The sequence below is a fragment of the Carcharhinus amblyrhynchos genome, chromosome 10 (genome assembly GCF_965287045.1).
Source record: "Carcharhinus amblyrhynchos chromosome 10, sCarAmb.v2.hapA, whole genome shotgun sequence".
NCBI lineage: Eukaryota > Metazoa > Chordata > Chondrichthyes > Carcharhiniformes > Carcharhinidae > Carcharhinus > Carcharhinus amblyrhynchos.
The window spans coordinates 82,260,071-82,281,320 of NC_137333.1; the positions used below are offsets into that span (position 1 = coordinate 82,260,071).

General features: G+C 42.1%; 1 protein-coding gene across 1 annotated transcript; it reads right to left on the bottom strand.

Annotated features, from left to right (window-relative positions):
* On the bottom strand, window positions 1-797 carry sertm1 (serine rich and transmembrane domain containing 1). The gene is made up of 2 exons (XM_080197947.1): window positions 674-797; window positions 1-490 (listed from the first exon to the last, which is right to left on the bottom strand). Exon 2 carries the CDS (start codon window positions 328-330, stop codon window positions 1-3), a length of 330 nt encoding a protein of 109 aa, XP_080054073.1. The 5' UTR covers window positions 331-490; window positions 674-797.
* Between the last annotated feature and the right edge of the window lie 20,453 nt (window positions 798-21,250).

Genomic DNA, 21,250 nt, shown 5'->3' on the forward strand with positions numbered 1-21,250 from the left:
TTAGCTTGAGAGAGGTGAGAAATCTGATGTCCTCGATGAAAGGCTACACACTTCCAGATTGGCGACAGAACTCCCTGTATTGCCTCTGCATTCAGGACAGGGGGAACTGGAAGCAACAACATTCTTAAGCCTCTGCAATGCAATCAACAGTAGTAATAACAAAAAAGCCAGCAAACTGAAGAAAATTGACAGATGCACAAAGACATTAGATAGGTGGCTGGTGGATAACGAATCCATAGCAGTGTTGAATGACGTTGGATTGGGTTCATCAATTGTCTGATTTCCAGAGTTCCTACTGAATAAATCAATAGCTGTTTCAGCAGTAGACATTTCCAATATTTATCACTAAAGACACACAGATGTCTTCAGAATTCCTGTGGGCTATGTCGAAGGTAACTACGAATGTTTCTGCCACAGTTCCACTCAGCAATTAATATTTTGACATTTGAACACAGAGCCACAGGAGAAGCCAAATCCAGAATAAATTGACCTTTGTGTCCAGGTGCAGCAGTGAGGAGAGAAAAAAATAAAAACAAAACCACATTAAACAAGTAAAACAGCATTAAAAAAACAGCTTTGAAGCAAATGGAGCAATTAAACATTCAGCTACAACATAACAAAAGACTAGTAAAGAGTACCAGAGTAAGACAAAGGATTCATCTTCTTTCCTTACCTCGGTCCTGAGTGACTGGGTTCTTTAGAATTGTGTGCTGCTCTTGTTTTAGTTTCAGGAAGGGACAGCTTACTGTGACGATGGAGCATTGCAGACAAAGGAGCTTCTGTCACTACCAGAAAGAATGTAGCTGCAGTAGCTTCAAAGTGAAACTGGAAGTGGTGGTTGTACGTTGAAGTGTGATCGCCAGCTCTTCTGGTGCTTTGGGAGCATGCTGGCATATTGCAAATGTCTCCAGACTTAATTGTGATTACCTGATGTACAAAGGCATTCCTGCCTGTGAACGTCAGTACTGTCAAGGACTTCCCAAGTTAATTAATGTGAGCTACATATGATTGTCATAAATCCACACCTCCCCTCCACAGGAAAAAAAAATTATGAGACAATACAAAATCAAAATGTGAAAGATCTGTAGCATATCAAATCTAATTGGTCATTTATTCAAACAGAAACACACTCCAAATTAAAAAGCAAACCAACTTGTGCCAGCAAAATGAAAGTTTTAATAAAATGTCAGGTTTGCAACTCAAAAGTTGAACTATCTAGACCTGTTTATTTTTGTCTCTGAATATATAGGAAAAAGATACAAGAGTCTGAGATCAGCTCCAACCAACTCAAAAACAACTTGTTCCCTGCTGCCATCAGACTTTTGAATGGACCTACCTACTTCTCTATGTCCTAGCTATGACTGTAACACTACATTCCCCACTCTCTCCTTTCCTATGTACAGTGTGCTTTGTATAGCACGCAAGAAATAATACTTTTCACTGTATACTAATACATGTGACAATAATAAATCAAATCAAATGAACATAAGAAAAAGGAACAGGAGTAGGCCATTCAACCCTTTGAATTTACTCTGTGTTAATTCCTTAGCAATCGAGTATTTCATTGTTTTCAGGTGCTGGGCATTAATTAGGAATTCATGTGCTCCTGCATATAGGAACAGACTGAAACTTTTTTTGGGGTTTGGCTGTAATGCGCGTTTCTATAAATAAAAAAATTATAAAGCGAGTAAAGATTAGACATCAGTCCATCCTTTATTGCTCTGCCTTTTGGATTAGGACGTACTGCACATTTCAATAAGATCATGACTTACCAAACGTCACTCCACCTTCCAGTGCTATCCCCATATCCCGTAATTTCCCAAGCATCCATAGTCTATCAAACTCTGTCCAGAATATACTCAACAACTAAGTATCCAGAGCTCAGAGTTTGAGAATTCCAAGGATTTACAAACATTTGACTAGACAAACGTATTCTCAGCTCAGTCCTTAAATGACTAGGCCTTACTCTGAGACTGTGACCCCCTAGTTGCAGGCTTCCTAACTGGAGGGGACAATATGCTCAGTATCATACCTCAGAAGAATTTTATATATTTCTATGAGCCCATCTCTCAAAATTCTATATTACACAGAGTATAAGCCTAGTCAACGCAATCTCTCCTCATAGTTCAATTCTTTCATTCCATTCGGCCTTTCGAGCCTGCTGTAGCATTCATTTTAATTATGGCTGATCATTGAATTCAATATCCAGATCCTGCCTTCTCCCTCCGATATCCCTTGATTCCTTTAGCCCCAAGCGCTATATTTAAATTCTTCTTGAAATCAGACAATGTTTTGGCCTCAACTACTTTCTGTGACAGTGAATTCCACAGATTCACCACTCTTTGGGTAAAGAAATTTCTACTCACCTCAGCCCTAAAAGGTTTACCCCCTCATCCTCAAACTATGACTCCTAGTTCTGGACTCCCCCGCCACTGGGAACTTTGCTTCTGAATCTACCTTGTCAGAATTTTATAAGTTTCTATGAGATTCCCACTCATCTTCCAAACTCCAGTGAATATAATGTTAACCAATTTATGGTGTGGGCAGCAAATTATCAGGGTTAATGGTTTGTTAAACAGCTTAATTGACTCTTATTTATCCAAATACAGTAGACAGGCTGCCAATTTCAGCACCCTTTTGCCCCCACCGTATTATGGAGGTGAGCTTGGGGGTAGGGGAAAAGGTGGTGGATGGGAACCCACCCTATTTTATGTGCTTCCCCCATCCCCACCACCAAAAACATGCCTGGTGGAGACACACAAAACGCAGCCTTTTGTTGCACTTCCTTAAGGCAAGTACAATCTTAAGTAAGGAGACCAAAACTAAACACAATAATCAAGGTGTGGTCTCTCCAAGACCCTACATAATTGTACTAAGACATATTGGGAAGAATTTTACAATCATTTTTCTAAGTGTCTAGCTACTGTGAAAACAGGAGAGTTGCTGATCCATTTTCAGGCAAGTTTTCACACCCAATTTTATGCACTCAGTCTTTGAAAATATGGGTTAGACCATTTCTAGCCACTAGAGGTTGTGGGCAGGGCCTAATTTGCCAGACAGCCAGCGGCTCGGATCGGAGCCACAAACTGCCCAGGTGCAGGAAAACTGGGAAGAAAAAACAACTTTACTGACAAAACCCATCTCCTCCCATTAAGCCAGAATAAACCTCCCCCTTCCTACCTCCCCCTCCCATCATCAGTCACCCCCCAAATATTACTGATCCCTTTACCCACCCACCCCCCCAAGACACCCAGACCCTCTTTTATACTGCTCCTTCACCACCCTCTGGCTCTGATATCTGACTGATATGACCTTCTCTTTCCCCTTCCTCAATCATCAGAGGCACAAATCCCACCCCCTCCGTTAGCACACCTGCAAGTGCTAACTTGGCTTCCCCTCCATGGTAGCAAGACAAACTGCATTAACTCACTGGAATGCTCTAGTGGGCATGTGACTCACCTAAACTTTCTGCAGCTGATCTGCCCTAACAAGAATAAAACCTCAAGGACGGACAGGCAGGCAGGCATCGCAGGAAGATGGCCTCAACGAAGACAGCCTCCCCCCGCTCCCCCCAAGTTTTCCAATCCTGATTTTGCCAGGTTGCTGTAGGCAGAGGAGGAAATGTGGGGCACCCTCTTCTCCCCAGCATGACGCTGTCCCAGAGGAAGGAATGGAAACGCAGCCTGGGAGGTGGTGGCAGCATGCATTGGTGCCAGGGCACTGGCCAGGAGAACTGGGAAGCAGTGCCACAAAAAAATGAATAACCTCATGGGGCAGGAAGGGTGAGTATTTTAAGTCATCTACCATCTTCCCCTTAAATGACCCTAGATCCCCCCACCCCAAGCACCCTGCAAACTTTCAGCCTGTGACCCTCCCCCATCCCCAGCACCTCCTTTCTCCCACTCAAGAGTATAATAACCTTTGCCCTCTGAGGCCCACTTGAGGGCCACCTCCTGAAACCCTGCAGAACTCATGCCATCAGATTTGACATGACTCCTTCTGTCCTCACAAAAGAATACCCATAATTGCCAGGAGAGGGTGAAGGCAGGGAGCGGTGGGCCTGAGATCCGGGGCCTCATCTTCTTTGAGGAGCGGGTATTGGAGTTTGTGGGAAAGGAGGGCATGCGGACCATTAGCAACAGCATGGTTGGGCTGGAGCATAGAAGTGATCTGCTTGTTCGAGAAATCCTCCACTTGTTTGAGAAATCTCATATAAGTTGCATGCAGCCCAGATTCTTCTCTCTCCCTTGCACTTAATCTTGTGTCCTGTTGTTGCAGGAAGGGACCCCGACGTGCCTAGGCCATCTGACAGCTCGGAAGACTCCTCGGGGAGAGCAGATTAAAGGATCTCCAAGGCCAGCACCAGTTTTGCATCAGTTTCCATCTTGCAACTCAACATCCAGAGACTCTCACATCAATTGGTTAAGTAAGTGGCGAGGCATTTGGGTCACTCTCTGGTGCGCACAACACATCTATTGATGTACATCAGCTGGAAGAGGGAACGTCTGAGACCTCAGGCATGTGGGAGCCTTCCGGAGGCGAGGACTCAGCTGGCCCCAGACTACATGCTGGGCCTTTGCTATCACAGGCCAGGGCCTGGAGAGACACCAAGATGTAGTGGTAGGCTTTATGAAGTTGTACCAGCACTAAGATGGCATGGGTGAAGGGCAATGTTAGATAGATAGAAAACTTAGGCACTTTAAAGTCTCATGTTCACATGATTTTATATTATCACTTATGTTGAAAGCATTATTATTGGTAACAATAAATGTTTTTCACCCCACATCTGTGACTAACATGTCTCTTATTAGCCTCGAAAGGGAATGTACCTACCCTGACGATCACCAGAAGGAACCTGCATGTTGATGTCAGTGGGGGAGGCCCTTCAACACACTGCTACAGAGAAAATCAAGGGACTCAAATAATTCACTGGCTACAGAGGGTGGCATGCATTGGCAGCGATTTACAGCACCTGCCATGGCATTCCTAGAACCCATGCTCATGATGTTCAGCTGATGGTCACACAGCCATTGCACACATTGAATGGAAGCCCTTTCAGTTCATGAATCCTCCTGGATTCTCCACCTGGGCCTTGAGGATGATGTGAGTGCAGACTATAGCCCCTTACATATTTGACATCCCCGCGATGGCCATGAATCCTGTAGCCCAGGCTTCCTGCTGGGCCTGGTCCAGGTCAAATTTAATATACTGGCCAGCCAGAACATATGGGGTATCCATGACCTCCTTGACACACTTGTGGACGGACGATTGGGAAATGCCACAAAGGTCTCCATTGGCAGTCTGTAAGAACCTGGTGGATGTGAAAGAGGACACACTCCTCCCACCCTTTTTATGGCACTACCTGCCTTAAACCAGGTAAGTTAAAGGTCCTTGACAGCTCAGACGGAAGATAAATATCTAAGGTAACTGGGTAGGATTTGAGGGTGGGGGGGAGAATCAGAAGTCTGGGAAAAAGTGGGGGGTTGGCTCTGGAGTTGGCAGGTAGGGTGCGGGTTAGACCTTGAGTGGACCATGGGAATGGGGCATGGGAAGGATGCAGTCTTCAGGGCATGGGGTTGTTGGACCTTGAAGGGGATGGGGGTATCTCAGACCTCAGGAGGAGAGGGTGCAGGTCAGACATCTGGGAAATGTTGGACCTTGTTAAGCAGTCAGACCAGGCCTGCATGTGGGCATGGGATGATGTCAGGTCAGGTTGGTCAGTTGGGGGTGTGGGGAGATAAATCAGATTGGGCCTAGGGCATGGAGTGGTCAGGTTGGGTAATTACAGGGGGTGCATCGAGTCAGGTTTGGCATAGTGGGGTGATTGGGTCAGACAATTATGGAGGGGGGCAATCGAGTTAGGTTTGAGGGGTGGGGTGATCAGGTTGGGTCAGTACATGGGGGTCAGTTTGGGTTGGACCTGCAGGGAGTTGGCATCAGGTCAGGTGGGTCGGTTGGGTTGGGTCTGTCGGGGGAGGACGGCAGTGAGTCAAGTTAGCTTGGGTGCTGCCATAATGCATTTTTTTTAGACATTCAAAATAACTGACCTTGCTTACAAGTCCCTCCATTGCTTCACTTCACTTTATTCCTGCAATCTCTTTCGGAACTGGGTGCAGTCTGATCTTCTTTGTAACCTGACTTTTATTTGAATCACTCTTCCCTCTGCTCCACTACTGACAGTAGAACCTTTATCCATCTTTGATTTACTCTCTGAAACTTCCTTCATGAATCTCTTCTGCCTTATTCTTTACAAGCCACCTCAGTTTTTAACTATTCTCCTTAAATCTTCTCTCTAGCTACAGCTTATCTCTCACCTTCAAAGCAACATATTAAATTTCCAACATAACTTCAAGTTGTCAATTGTTGATTATGTTTTTCTCTCTTTCAATGTTATGCAAAATGGAACAGCACCACCTGGGCATGGCAGAAGGCTCATTAAACCATAATTGATTTATTTTACATTGCTGTTTAAATGTGTAGCATCTAAGATACTTCGAAATCCCTTAAAGGGCTGTTAACACTAAGTTATTGCTAATAGCGCTCAGAAAATCAAGGCATTTGATCAAAAGGTTCAAATACATAAAGTATAGTGATACAAATACAGTTAAATATACTAAAATTTTTAATTAGTAGCAGTCAAATATTGACTAGGAAATTGCAATAGGAAAGACTGTTCACATTTTGATGCCTGCATGTCCACAGTTAAATGCAGAAATCTAGAAATTTCTATCAATCAATCCCCACTTCTTCACAGGGTGTCATGTTGAAGTCCTCACCAGTGAACATCATTTAGAAATCACTGAATTGCCAGTAGATAGAATCTACTTCCTATCCTATTATTCTCACTGGAAAAGTCCTTGAAAACAGTTTGCCTTGTTGGCTCATGTGTTTAAAAAGTCATTATTGCTGAAAATCTTCCTGGTCCTGAAAAACTAATTTTGTATTTTGTATTTTGTAATTTTGCGGGGCAGGCTCGAAGGGCTAGATGGCCTACTCCTGCTCCTATTTCTTATGTTCTTATGTATTTATGGGATTTCAAATTTTAAATATATGATTAAAAATTCTAGAGATGTTTAGATAATTTTTTAAATATTGTTTATGATACTTCACTTTGTACTCTAATCTCAACTATATGCTCTCATCTTTATTTTGATTCCTGTAAAATTATAAAAGCACTGTTCTCACTTCCTGGTGCTGTTTATGAGAATTCTTCAATGTGATTGGTTATTTAACCTACCTGATGACCATACTGATTCTGGACTTCATAAATCCCCTAAAACTGGCACCAGAATGAAATTAAAATTGGGAAAGAAAAATCCATGAGTGAGCTTTGTGGGCAGCTTTTACAGGACAGCGGTGAATGCCAATTCTTTGCCCTCAAAATATGTGCCATTATACTTACCAAAACCAAAACAATCTTTCTTGGAAAGCAAGAACCAAGTTGTTGCTGGGGACTGCGTTTATATACTAAAAATACATGGTCCTTCATTCTATCAATTAATAATGCCACAACCAAAAATGATTAATGCAGGGAGAGACAATTAAGCTATTGCATAATAGATTACTTTTTCAACAATAAAACTTGATGGGCCAATAATAAAGTGGAACCTGAACTAAATATTACAACGTTTATAAGTGTTGCCACAGTTGTTCCAGGTAAATTCCAATTTTTTAAAAACTATTTTTCAATGCATATTATAAATTTTATTTGAGACAGTTTACTGACATTTGAAGAAACTAGTTTCCTCTATGAATTTGAATTTAAGTGAGAAGCTCCACCACATAACAGCTGTTCAAGAGACTTCAGTGCATTGAAAGTAGTGCAGTGAGAAAATACAGGGTAGTAATCTTCTTGTCATATGTATTGTAAGTAATTAATAATCATCCTAAGGTGTTTTCAATCATTTGAGACTGAATTGTTAAGACAGTACTGACAAGTATTGATCAATATCAAGAAAAAACATAATTTCCAATTTGTGCATGATTAACACAACTAACTTGGTTGTAGAAAGTGATGACAGAAGATGTTCAACCAAATTGTCACAATGGTTCATAATAGTACAACTCAATGCCATGTTCCAGCATGTTATAAATATTCTAACAATGCATCAATATTTTGAACAAAAATAGACTGTTGAGTTGGCTGGTGCCAAATCCAGGTCATTTGGCAGTATCAGTTCGACAGTCCTGAGACGCAAGCAAATATCTAATTAAATGTGAACATTCACAGCCACGTGGAAAATTCATATATCCTTTTGTTTGAGGATAGAATGACAACAAAGGAGTATGGCATTCTGAACATCTTTCTGGTTCACCATGGACAGAAGACATATCAAAACTCAAGCTCTCCCCAGCCTGCTCCAAATTCAAGTTGACATGAGAACCAACCTCCTGGAAATTCAACTACAAGAAACCTTGCAGATTACTGAGAATCCTCTGCACACAAGACCCTCATTTCAACTAAAAATATCAATGCATCTGAGAAACTACATGCCTTCAATGAAAGGGAGACTGAGACAATTATACATTTTGAATGGATTTTTTTTCTTCATCTTATTGAATCTTTGAGTGCTAGTGTGTATGAATTGAATGAGTGAACATTCTCTGAGGCAAATGTGGGACAATAAATAAACTTTATTTCAAAGTTCACAAAATGGCTTGCTGCTGTGATGTTTTAACTGGAGCAACCACCCTGAGGGTAAAAGTACACACACATCACATTTATACTGACCACAGATAGTAACAAAACACATAAATTTTGTCCAGGACACAGTGAGGGTCCATTGCAAACAAACCAAATCTGACTTTGAAAGAATTGGAAGTAAAAGGTAAAATTAGCATATCCAAAATTGTTGAAACAAGAAACAAAATGGATTACCGCAGTAAGTTTTCTAAGTACTAATAATAGAAAATAATATTCTTATTGTGAAAAGCATTTCTGCAAGAGGACGGAGTAACTTGGCAAAAGTTAGCACCTCTAAACATAGAATAGCTAAAAGCCACAGCTAAGCAAGTCGAACTTAATATATACAACAAACACGGAGATCATGAAGTAGTGAAGATGCTGCTCAAGCATTTGGGCTTCATTCCAGATTTGAAACAGGTATAAAGAATAGAAGCTGAAACAGACCAGATTACATTAACCAAAGTTTGCCTTTAGGAGTGGAGGCTAGATTAGTGTTAGAGGCAAGGGAGATAATTCCAGCAAAAAGAGAAAGAAAATGAATGCCGGAGGAGAATGCTTCACAGCCAGAAAAGCAAGAGTGAGGGTGGCAGGCACAGGAAGATTGGGAGCTGAGATAGATTGCAGTATCTAGGGAGAACCTGACTTCATTAATGGTAGTTAAATACCCTTAAACTCAGAGACAAATTTTGATTTCCTCGAGTATTCCCAATTTGTCCCCATGTTTGAAGAGGAGTGCAGAAACTTTCATTACTGGCATCAAGAAACTGGCAGATCAATTACAATGGCCAGCAGAGTCTTGGACACTCTTGATTCAAAGATGCTTTTGTGCTTGCAGCAAGATTATTTTTGTGAAGCCAGAGAAGTCTTCCTGCTGTTATCCCCACATAAAAATAATTTTAATTGCGCCACTCATTAAACTAGCCAAAGTAAGCACAGCACACCTAATCGACTTGCACGATGGCAGCTGGAAATCAAAGTGCAATATAGGGAAATCTAACTAGTCCCCAGTGTGATTTGCCTTGTAATGGGCAGAAGGGGGCTCTGCTCTTTATGGGGCATGCCAAGAAATCCCAGAAATAGCAGAAAGTGTGGCAGTGCAGTCTGGCTCCTGCCCTTTGCCCACTGAGTTTTGCTTAGGGTTGATAACTGAAATTAAATGTAGTCCTGGAGGTTTCATCACATGACTTGCCTCCAAGCTCTAGACATTAGTCAGCCAACACATCCATCTTTGTGACACTTTGTCTTCCTATGTTAATTGGAAAGCAAAAAGACCCATTACCCAATTAGATGATGCTCAACTGTAAGGCAAACAGCCTCTTTATCTCCCATTTTCAATATTTTTACACCAGATAAAGAGAAATGAATAAAGAAAACTAAAAAAAGCTCACTTTTTTAATGCCCCAATGGTTTTTCTCCAGGGTTGCATGTACTGGTGTCCTGGTGATTGATCTTCAATTCCTGGAGACTCCAGGCCAATCCCCAGGGTTGGTAACCCGAGTTCCTCTGGCCTCCTGATTTCAAAATCTATCACTTCAAAAACCTTACTAGCCAGAGATAGACAAACAGACAAATAAGTGTTTTTTTTTAATTTTCTTTATACATTTCTCTTCAGCTCCCTGCTATACTCCTTATACCCCTATGACTGTGGCCAAATTCCCCTCCAATTTGATTTTCAAGTTTGCTGACAACACCACTGTAGTGGGTCGAATCTCAAACAATGACATAACAGAGTACAGGAATGAGATAGAGAATCTGGTGAACTGGTGCAGCAACAATAATCTCTCCCTCAATGTCAACAAAATGAAGGAGACTGTCATCGACTTCAGGAAGCAAAAAGGAGAACATGCCGTTGTCTATATCAATGGGGACGAAGTAGAAAAGGTCAAGAGCTTCAAGTTTTTAGGTATCCAGATCACCAACAACTTGTCCTAGTCCCTTCATGCCGACACTATTGTTAAGAAAGCTCATCAACGCCTCTATTTTCTCAGAAGACTAAGGAAATTAGGCATGTCAGCTACGACTCTCACCAACTTTTACTGATGCACCATGGAAAGCATTCTTTCTGGTTGTATCACAGCTTGTCATGAACGTAGCCCAATCCATCATGCAAACCAGCCTCCTATCCATTGACTCTGTCTACACTTTCTGCTGCCTCGGTAAAGCAGCCAGCATAATTAAGGACTACACACACACCCTGGACATTCTCTCTTCCACTTTCTTCCTTCAGGAAAAAGATACAAAAACCTGAGGTCACGTACCAACCAACTCAAGGATAGCTTCTTCCCTGCTGCTGCCAGACTTTTGAATAAATTTGCCTTGTATTAAGTTGATCTTTCTCTATACCTAAACTATGATTGTAACACTACATTCTGCACTCTCTCGTTTCCTTCTCCATGAATGATATGTTTTGTCCCTAGCACGCAAGAAACAATACTTTTCACTGTATGTTAATACATGTGACACTAATAAATCAAATCAAAATAGGTCGATATACGCAGTGTATAGAAGAGTTAAGTTTCTGACTAAAATCGTAGAAAGAAGAAAGGAATACTAAGGTGGAAATAGAATTTAATCTATGTTTTATACCACTTATTGTCTAGGCAACTTGGACTTATTCACATTTCTTTCTTGAAATTTCTTATCTCATTTTAAACAAATGTTGGATCATTCAAATTATTAACTTGTTTTTCGGTAGCAAATTTGTTTCTTTGTTGTTGTTACCCCTCCTGTTGTTTTCTGGTTCAGCCTCAGCAATAATCTTTCAATTTTCAATTTCTACTTAAACATTAACTTGTCTTACTTTTATCTTAGATGCCACCCGACCTGCTGTGTATTTCAAGTACTTCTATTTTTGACTCTTTTATAATCCTTCTGATGCATGTGATCTTTACCACTCGGATTAAATTCTAGTGAAAGCTCAGCAGGGGCTCTGGAGTAGACATTAGTGCGCAATATCTTTGGCCAAAACAAGCTTTGTTTCATGAAAGAATAGATTAACACCTGGTTAGGTCTGCAAACAAATGCTGCCAAAGGAATTCCGTAAAATTAGATAAATTAAGTGTGAAATTTTGATGAAAAATGTGTTTTAGGATTAATGGAGGCAGCTGAAAATAAAGAATGCCTGCATCTGGCCTGATATGCGGTTTATGCAAAATCAGTTCATACTGTTGGAAATTAAAGATTTTACACAGCCAAATGGAAGATTCACTTAGATACCTTACCAACATTCAGGAAAATAATTCGAAGGCAGTATAATTTTCTGGAGTCATTTTATTACAAATACAACTGAGAATATTTTGATATAATCTGTTTTATAATTAATTGATCGAATCTTTATTAAATGATTGCACTAGGATTTAGTAGAAAAGGCTTTTGTGCATGTTAAGAGGTTGGGTAATCCTTTCATGGCTTTCAGCATTGCATCAAATGGTCATCTGCAGTCCGGAACATAATCAAATTTTTGATTGTTGATAAATTGACTCTTAACCACAGTATATTCATTCCTAGTGTACAGAACCTACATGTAAAACATCCATGGAATGGAAAATACCTTATTACTAACATAAGAATACTCATGACAATTTAGTCTACAATGAAAGCCATGTCACCATTAGAAATACAATTGAACAAACTGTCAGCATACAAATGTATTCTTGCTGAGAATAGCTTTTGTTTTCTGCTTCTTCGAATGCATCTTTATGGCATAAGTAAAAGTCATATTAAAAATTGAAAAGCTGTTCCTTTGGGATGGATGCCATTTAAATTGGGCCAGGAGCAACCTTCTGGGAATTAAATAACTAGGGGGAAGGACAGGGCTTTAAGCAAATGAAGGGATGAGAGTGATTATATCAGGGTTAGTTTATAATCTATGGGCAGCATGGTGGCATAATGATTAGCACACAAAAACAGAAAATGCTGGAAAATCCCAGCAGCTCTGACAGCTGGAGAGTAAATAGAGCTAATGTTAGAATCTTGGTGACCTTTTGTCAGAATACTGCTGCCTCACAGCACCAGGGAGCCAAGTTCAATTCTGCCCTGGGTGACCGTATGGAGTTTGCACATTCGTCCTGCATCTGTGTGGGTTTCCACAGTCCAAAATGTGCATGTTTGTTGGGCTGGCCATATTAAGTTATCCCTTAGCGTCCAAAGATGTGTAGGTTAAGGGGATTAGCCATGGTAAATGCGTGGAGATACAACAGGTTGGGGGTTTGGATGGTGGTAGAGCTGGATAAAAGCTCTGTCACAGAGTCGGTGCAGATCTGATGGGCCGAATGGCCTCCTGTTGCAATGTAGGGAATCCATAGTTCTGTGATTCTGTAAGTCTAGAGAGAAAAGTCAAGTCCCATACATCAGACAGTGGCATGGATAAAACCAAGGAATGTGTTAAAAACAAAAAGAGCACACAAAATTCGGCTTTGTAATGTCTTCTTTCAGCATTATGGGTGTTGCTTTTTCTCCAAAATGTGGGGCAAAGTATGTGCGCACTCTTCAGGTGCTAGCAGTGCTAGATGCCATTTTGATGACAGTATTAATGCGCACAAGAAGAGTCTGCTGATGTAGATAAATCATGACCTCAATCAACAAGTAACACTAATTTGGTCCCAGCATTGTCATTTCAGAGCTCAACATTATTCCCTTTAGTAACCTCACACAGTTGAATACGTTGGAAATCTGCAAAAGAGAGAAATGTTAACTCTGTTTCTCTCTCCACAGGTGCTGCCAGATCTGCAAAGTCTTTCTAGCATTTACTATTTTTAGTATAAATTTCAGTGCTTGTTTGTACCTTCCCATGACTGGTGGATTATATCAAACAGTACATCCCCAGTGACTGGTGGATTATATCAAACAGTACATCCCCACTGACTGGTGGATTATATCAAACAGTACATCCCCAGTGACTGGTGAATTATATAAAACAGTACATCCCCAGTAATTGGTGGATTATGTCAAACAGTACATCCCCTTGGCTGTTCACACAGGCAAAATACTGACCATACCCAACCAGCTCAAAACCTTAAACATAGGCTGGAATTTTCTGGCTATTTTCCTGGCAGGACCTTCTAGTCAGGCCACCAGCGACGCCCACGTTGGGTTTCCTGGCAGCAGTGAGTGCATACAACAGGAAACCCCATTGATAGTCGGAGACCAGAAGCAGCCAGAAGACATGTTATGGGAGCATGTGGAAAATCCCACCCATAGTGTTGAACATTAGATGTGATTCCACAATTCAATAACACTTCTTAAACAATCCTGATTGTGCTAAGCATCACATTGGCAACCAATTTAAGATTACCAGTTGGATTTGCAGTGTGACTCACTTACATATGTTAAAAACTACATATGTTCACAGGGCCCTGCTCTTTGCAGACAAAAGGTGCATTTCCATACGTTGCATCTTTTTCAATTAAACAAAAACTCTGGGGACAGGCACTCCCTGGTTCATTTCCCATGGTGATGTCTTGATCAGAGTTGACCTGTTTGGTTTGAAGTTTAACAAACATTTGGCATTAACTGTTCCCTCATACAATCTCCATGGCAATGTCTCTACCAGAGTTCATTTGCCACCCAGTTAGCACACTTTTCTCATGTAGCATAAATTGTTGGTAATCTTGTCCTGATGAGTGCAAGATAAAAAGCTTTGATAGCATGCCTTTTTTCAACAATACTTAAATTTTGTATTGCCAAACAACTACAGAATGAATAATTGCAAGCTAAATTTAAAAATCAAACCAAACATCAACTAAACACCCTGGTATCAGTTTTCTATCTGCCTTTGCCTGTCCTAAGTCTCCTATGCAGTGCTACCCCAGTAGCTGCAGCATGGCTGATAGAAGTTGCAGGATTTCAATGGGGTGATTGCAGATGGTCTTGCAGGATGATCTTGATTATCTCTGGTCCTAGAAGTTTGGCCTTATTGGTTGACAGACAACAGCAAAGGCATCAGCAGAGTGCTGGAAGGACCATGATCAATGCTCCTTCATAATTCTCTTTATTGTGAGTAGTAGATTCGTTAAACATTATGGGGAGGAAGCAACTAGCCTTCAAAAAGTGAGTCCAGTTAAGTGATTCAGCAGCAAGGTGACAGATTGACTCAAACTGTCCTTACAGCTGATACCGGACTCCAAAAGCAACAACTCGACTCAGACATTGGTTGTGGGAGCCGATTCCCAGGACAGGAGATGCTTAATGGGTTGGATAGATGAGCTGTTTGGAGGTTTGTGCTTTTTTGTCAACTCCTTACCTTTGACCCTGCATGTTCCTGACAAAGTCTCTTGATGATTTAGTTGCCTTCCTGAATTAATCTTCTCCATTTTGGGTTGGTCACAGGCCAGGGGACTTCCATGAGATGGTAGTGATGTTTTGACATCTTCTCAAATGCTTTGAGGACATCTCTAATGCATTTCTGCTGCCTCCTGGGAATCAGCTCCCACAACTGATGTCTGAGTATGTTGTCCAGGTCTCATCACTGCAGAGAAGAGCAGTGAAGCTTAGCTGTCTTGTAGTTTGGTGTCCTCAGTCAGGTTACTGTTGTTCCACATTATCTTACTCAGCATGGACATAATAGCTTACTAGTATAAGGATGTTTGGCATCGCAAGGGTTAATGTAGGATAGAGAATGGTACCAGCCAAAGCGTACTGTAAATGGTCGCATGACAAGGAACCTGGGTCAGTATACAAGTATGAAGAGACCTGTATGGAATTAAGCATGGAATTCGCTAATAGTTTAGGCTGTACCTTGTATATGTGTGAATAGTTGCGTTACCATTATACATTAATATTCAACTTTGCAAGTCTCTGAACCCCTTTGTGAGATCCATTGAGCAAACCCTTAAAACATGGTGAAAGCTCTTGAATGAACCCAGAACCAAAGAAGCTGGTGAAGGATCCCAGAGTCTCTAAAAAGCTGTCCTAACTGGTTGAATGTACCTGAACCAAAGATATGGCCAGAAATCACCTAAAAAAGATGCTCCATTACAGACATGGAGGCTCAAGAGCAGAAGAAAAATACACTTTGTTTAGGCTACATTTGGACTGTTGTATACAATTCTGATCACCACACTACCGGAAGGATGTTGATGCATTGGAAAGGGTGCAGAAGAGATTTACCAGGATGCTGGCTGGTTTGAAGGACATGGACTATAAAGAAAGGTTGAACAAACTTGCATTGTTTTCATTGGAGAGTCAGGGGATTGGTTGGGGGGAGAAGGGGAACCTGAGAGATTTACAAGATTATGACAGGTTTGGATAGAGTGGATAGTCAGAGTCTTTTTCCCAGGGTCGAAGGGTCAAATACTTGGAGGTGTAGGTTGAGAGTGAGGGGAAAAGTTTAAAAGCAATGTAAGGGGCAAGTTTTTCCACACAGAGGGTAACGAATGCCTAGAACATGCTGCCAAAGGAGCTGCTGGAAGCAGATTTTACAACAACATTCAAGAGGCATCAGGATAGATCAGGGAATAGAGGGATATGGACCACGTAGTGGCAAGAAAATATTAGAGAGGCATCTGTGTCAGTACGGAATTGGTGGGCTGAAGGCCTGTTCCTGTGCTGTACTGTTCTTTGTTCTCTTGTTCACTGTGCAGCTAAAGGACTCCAGCAAGCTTACTGTGAATCCCCATCAATTGCAGACAAAAGGACCTAGCAAGGGTGAAAAAATATTCAGTTCCAATTAGCCTATAAAAGTCTTCAGGCCATTAATCAGTCAGAGCAGTCCTGTGACCAACCTAGGTACAGAATTAGGCCTTCCCACCTGGCAGTCGAGCTTTGTTGAAAAGAAGTCTATCTTTGCTCTTGTAAGTGTTCTTTGATATGGAATGCTAGAGCAATATTGTAACATAGAACACTTCTCTGATAAAGAATTAGTATACTTTTCATTTTGGATCTCACGCGAACAAGATTGGAACAGTTTTCCATCAGTTCTGGTATGTAAGTACACTCACCTGTGGCTGACTTAAAGGCATATGCCAAAGAGTGTCAGTTCCAGAATAAAACCCTGTTTGACCCCGCTGCAGATTTTGATGTTGCCCTGTCATAGCTGGCCTCGCCCATCATGTGTCATGGAGAGACAAGATCACGTTGAAAAACTTCAGCTGGCAGTCAATCTTCTGCAGCAGCTGAGCCAAACAGCTTTTGCTTACATGGTCAAATGCTGAGATGGGATCGATGTTGGTAATACGTGATGGTCTACTTTGTTCACGGCATTCTTCTTGCAGCTAACAGACCGAGAAGTTCATGGGCCATAACCTCTTGGTTCCTGAATGTCTCATTTGGTGGGGTACCCCATTGATGTGCCGGGTGTTCCTCTAGGGAGTACTCACATTATGGTTTACATAGCAATTGTCCAGAAGTGGTAACTTATTCTGGACAATTGCGCTGGGCTGGGCTGGAAACCATCAAATAAAGTGATTTAAATCACTAACTTCAGGTGGTTCTGTATGTTTTACCCTGATGGTTACTCTGAAAAAGTTAGAAGGAAATAGAGCACTTCTAAGAGTAACTATTTTAAACACCTAGTCTAAGCTCCACATGGGACACCCTCCACGCTCTCAAATCCTCAGTGTAACTTCTACATGCAATCCTCCTGCCAGGTCTGAACTGACATTCCCAGATCTGACTCTGCCTACCCACTCCGCCTATCCACTCTCCCTCCAGGTCCACCCCGCCCCCCAACCACCCATCTGCAACTCTGCCCCATACCCCTGGTCTGACTCCACTCCCTATACTGCCCTATCCACTTACCTTTCGAAATTACCATCTCCCTTTAAATTGTCCCTTTAAACACCTGCTTCACAGCAGCTAGTTAAGTAAAAATATGTGTCTTTCCTCTCTCTGCTTTACTCTGATGTGGCCAGGAACACGCCTCACTGCTTCTGTATTACCAGGTCTCAATGAGGAAGATCAGGCAAGTCAGGGGGTTTGGAATTTTAGCAAGGGTAAGTCCTTGCAGTGTGCAATCAACCAGGGATTGCCACTCCGAGGAAGTTACAGGCCCATATCAGTTGTAGATTTTTCCATTCTGAAACCACAGTGGGATTGGGGGTCTTTACATTCATTGAGAAACTGCAATCTGACAAAGGCAATGTGGGCAAATACGTTTCCCCTAAAGCTCAGCAGGGAGAAGCCTCGACTGTTGCAATCACTGTAGTCACTCTTGCTTATTTACAAGGTCACAATCTTTGCATCACATATGTCCTGAGGCACTGCCTCTCCCTTCCAACGGAGACAGGATATTAACACAACATGGGAGATAGCAATAACAGGTTATAAACCCAACTTGATTGGTGTAGAGAATGGGTGCTATCAGCTGTCCAACAGTGGAAGGGACTATCCTGTTCCACTGATCAGCCACCATCTACCATATAACAGGCAGCCCCTGACGAGTTGGGCACTGACCTGCTACAATTCATCTGCTTCAATGGGTGCTTGAGCTTAGAGTCTCTGTTTAACAACTGGATGGAATCCATTGGATTCCATTGCACAAGGCAAACAAAAAAAAGGATGTGTTAACTCTTTGATTGGAAAGCTGGAACATCAAGACCATGTGCACAAGTTTGACAGATAAATTGCAGTTGGTCAATGACACATAAGACAGTTGTGATCAACATGGAACTTGATTGGCTGAACATTGCCATAACATTCATACAAGAAAGCAGGCTTTGCAAGCACAGATCACCGAAAGAAAAACATTGCACCTTCATCTGGCAGGGCAAGAGTTCAGAGAAACTACATAAGCAAGATGTAAGCTTCGCTGTACAGAACTCACTACTCGCGATAATAGAAATCAAATCCCCACCCTGTCTACAAATAGTTCAAGACCTGTTCTCTCCATCTGCCTCTCATCTGAAATAGGGCCAATTAACATCCTGCTCCAACGCTGTTCTCTGTTACAGAGGGGAAAGACATTTTAATGAGGAGCTTGACACTGCTATCAACAGAATCCCAAAATCAGAACATCTCTTCTTCGGGATTTCAATTCAATGTCACAAAACATATCAGGGAAATCTAAGAAATTGTAATATTTTCTGTTGGTTACATTCTGGTCTTGTTTGGTTCGGTCTGTCAAAATGCATCACCTCACATTTGTCTAAATTAAACTCCATCTATCATTCATCAACACACTGGCCCAATTGATCAAGATCCCGTTGTTTCTTCACTGTCTACTATGCCACCAACCCTGGTATCATAGAGTCATCGAGGTTTACAGCATGGAAACTTGTCCATGCCACCCTTTCGTTTTTAACGATTAAGTTAGTCCCAATTGCACACACTTGGTCCATATCCCTCGATGACCATCTCACTCATCTGTTTAAACACTTTTTAAAAGACAAAACTGTACCTGCCTCTACTACTACCTCTGGCAGCTCACCACCCTCTGAGAAAAAATTTCCCCTTTGGACTCTTTTGTATCTCTCCCCTCTCACCTCAAACCTATGCCCTTTAGTTTTAGACTTCCCTCCCTTTGGGAAAAGATGTTGACTATCTGGCTGATCTATGCCTCTCATTATTTTATCAATCTCTATAAGATCAACCCTAAGCTTTCTACGCTCCAGAGAAAAAAGTCCCAGCCTCCTTATAGCTCAAACTATTGTGTCATCTGCAAACTTACTAATTGTGTCTCCTAAATTCTCATCCAAATCATTAATATAAATGACAAATAATGGTGGACTCAGCACCGATCCCTGAGGTACACCGCTGGTCACAGGTCTCCAATTTGAAAACAATCCCCTACAACCATCCTCTGTCTTCTGTTATCAAGCCAATTAGTATCCAACTGGATTCCGTGAGATTTAACCTTTTGCAATAACCTACTATGCAGTACTCTGTCAAAGGCCTTGCTAAAGTCCATGTAGACAATGTCATAGAAATCATAGAACCCTACAGTGCAGAAAGAGGCCCTTTGGCCCATCGAGTCTACACCGAACACAATTCCACCCAGGCCCTACCCCCATATCCCTACATATTATACCCACTAATCCTTCTAACCTACGCATCCCTGGATACTAAGGGGCAATTTCTTAGCGTGGTCAATCAACCTAACCCGCACATCTTTGGACTGCACTCTTGTCAACTGCCCTCATCTACCTTCTCGGTTACCCCTTCAAAAAATTCAATCAAATTCCTGAGACAAGATTTTCTATTCACAGAACAATGCTGACTATCCCTAATCAGTCCTTGTTTCTTTAAATGTGTGTAGATCCTGTCACTCAGAATATTTCCCAAACTCACCCACTATAGACGTTAGGCTCACCGGCCTGTAGTTCCCAGGCTTTTCCCTGCAGCCCTTCGTAAATAAAGGCACAACATTTACCAACCTCCAATCTTTAGGCATCTCACCTGTGGCTGTCGATGATTCAAATAGTTCTCCTAGGGCACCCGCAATTTCCTCCCTAGCCTCCTACAATGTCCTGGCATTCACTTCATCAGGTGCCAGGGATTTATCTATCTTTGAGACTTCTAACACCTTCTTCTCATTACAGAGAAGGCTCAGATCCTTCAGAGATGGACTGAACACTTTGAAGCCATCCTCAACCGACTGTTATCTATTAACAATGAGACAATGGACAGGATTTCCCAGGTTGATATCAACAGCACCATGGATGACCCACCGGTAGTAGCTGACATCATAAAAGCTGTCAGCCAGCTGTCCAGTGGCAAAGCCCCAGGGGCAGATGCCATACCCGCACAGATCTATAAAGCTGCTGGTCCTGCACTTATCGAGAAGCTCACCGAGTTGTTCCAGTCCTTCTGGAAGCAAGGATCCATTCCTCAGGAACTTAAAGATGCTTCCATTGTACACCTCTACAAGAAGAAGGGCAATCGGCAAGTATGAGACAACCACCGAGGAATCTCGCTGCTCTCCATCACAGGAAAAACTTTTGCAAGAGTCCTGCTAAATCAACTGGTCACTCATCTGGAGCTGGGCCTCCTTCCAGAGTCACACTGTGGCTTCCGCAAAGGTCGTGGGACTACTGACATGATTTTTGTTGCGTGCCAACTTCAGGAGAAGTGTCAGGAGCAGAATCGTGAGCTCTACACAACCTTTGTTGACCTCGCAAAAGCCTTCAACACTGTAGGCTAACAAGGCCTGTGGAGGATCATGTCAAAGTTTGGCTCCCAAATTCATTCAGGTGGTTCACCAGTTCCATGATGGCATGATGGCCAGAGTACTGGATGGCGGAGAATCCTCTGAGGCATTCCCAGTCACCAATGGTGTCAAACAGGGCTGTGCGCTCGCACCCACACTGTTCAGTATGATGTTTACTGCCATGCTGAATGGTGCCTTCCAGGACAGTGTTGCTGGAATCAGCCTCAAGTACAGAGTGGATGGGAAGATCTTCAACCTGAGGAGACTTCAAGCTTTAACCAAGTGAAAGAGACTGTTCTGAGAGATTTCCTCCTTGCTGATGACTGTGCCCTGTATACTGGCTCAGAGCCAAAGATGCAAGTCAGTACGGACAAATTTTCCACGGCTTGTGACAACTCTGGATTCACCAAAGTCATGCACCAGCCTGCTCCTCATGCACCATACACAGAACCCAAAATCACAATCAAAGGGCAGAATCTACA

What these genes read in the sequence shown, in the direction of transcription:
- sertm1 (XM_080197947.1), bottom strand. Translation starts at nt 330, where the DNA reads ATGTCTACTGCTGAAACAGCTATTGATTTATTCAGTAGGAACTCTGGA.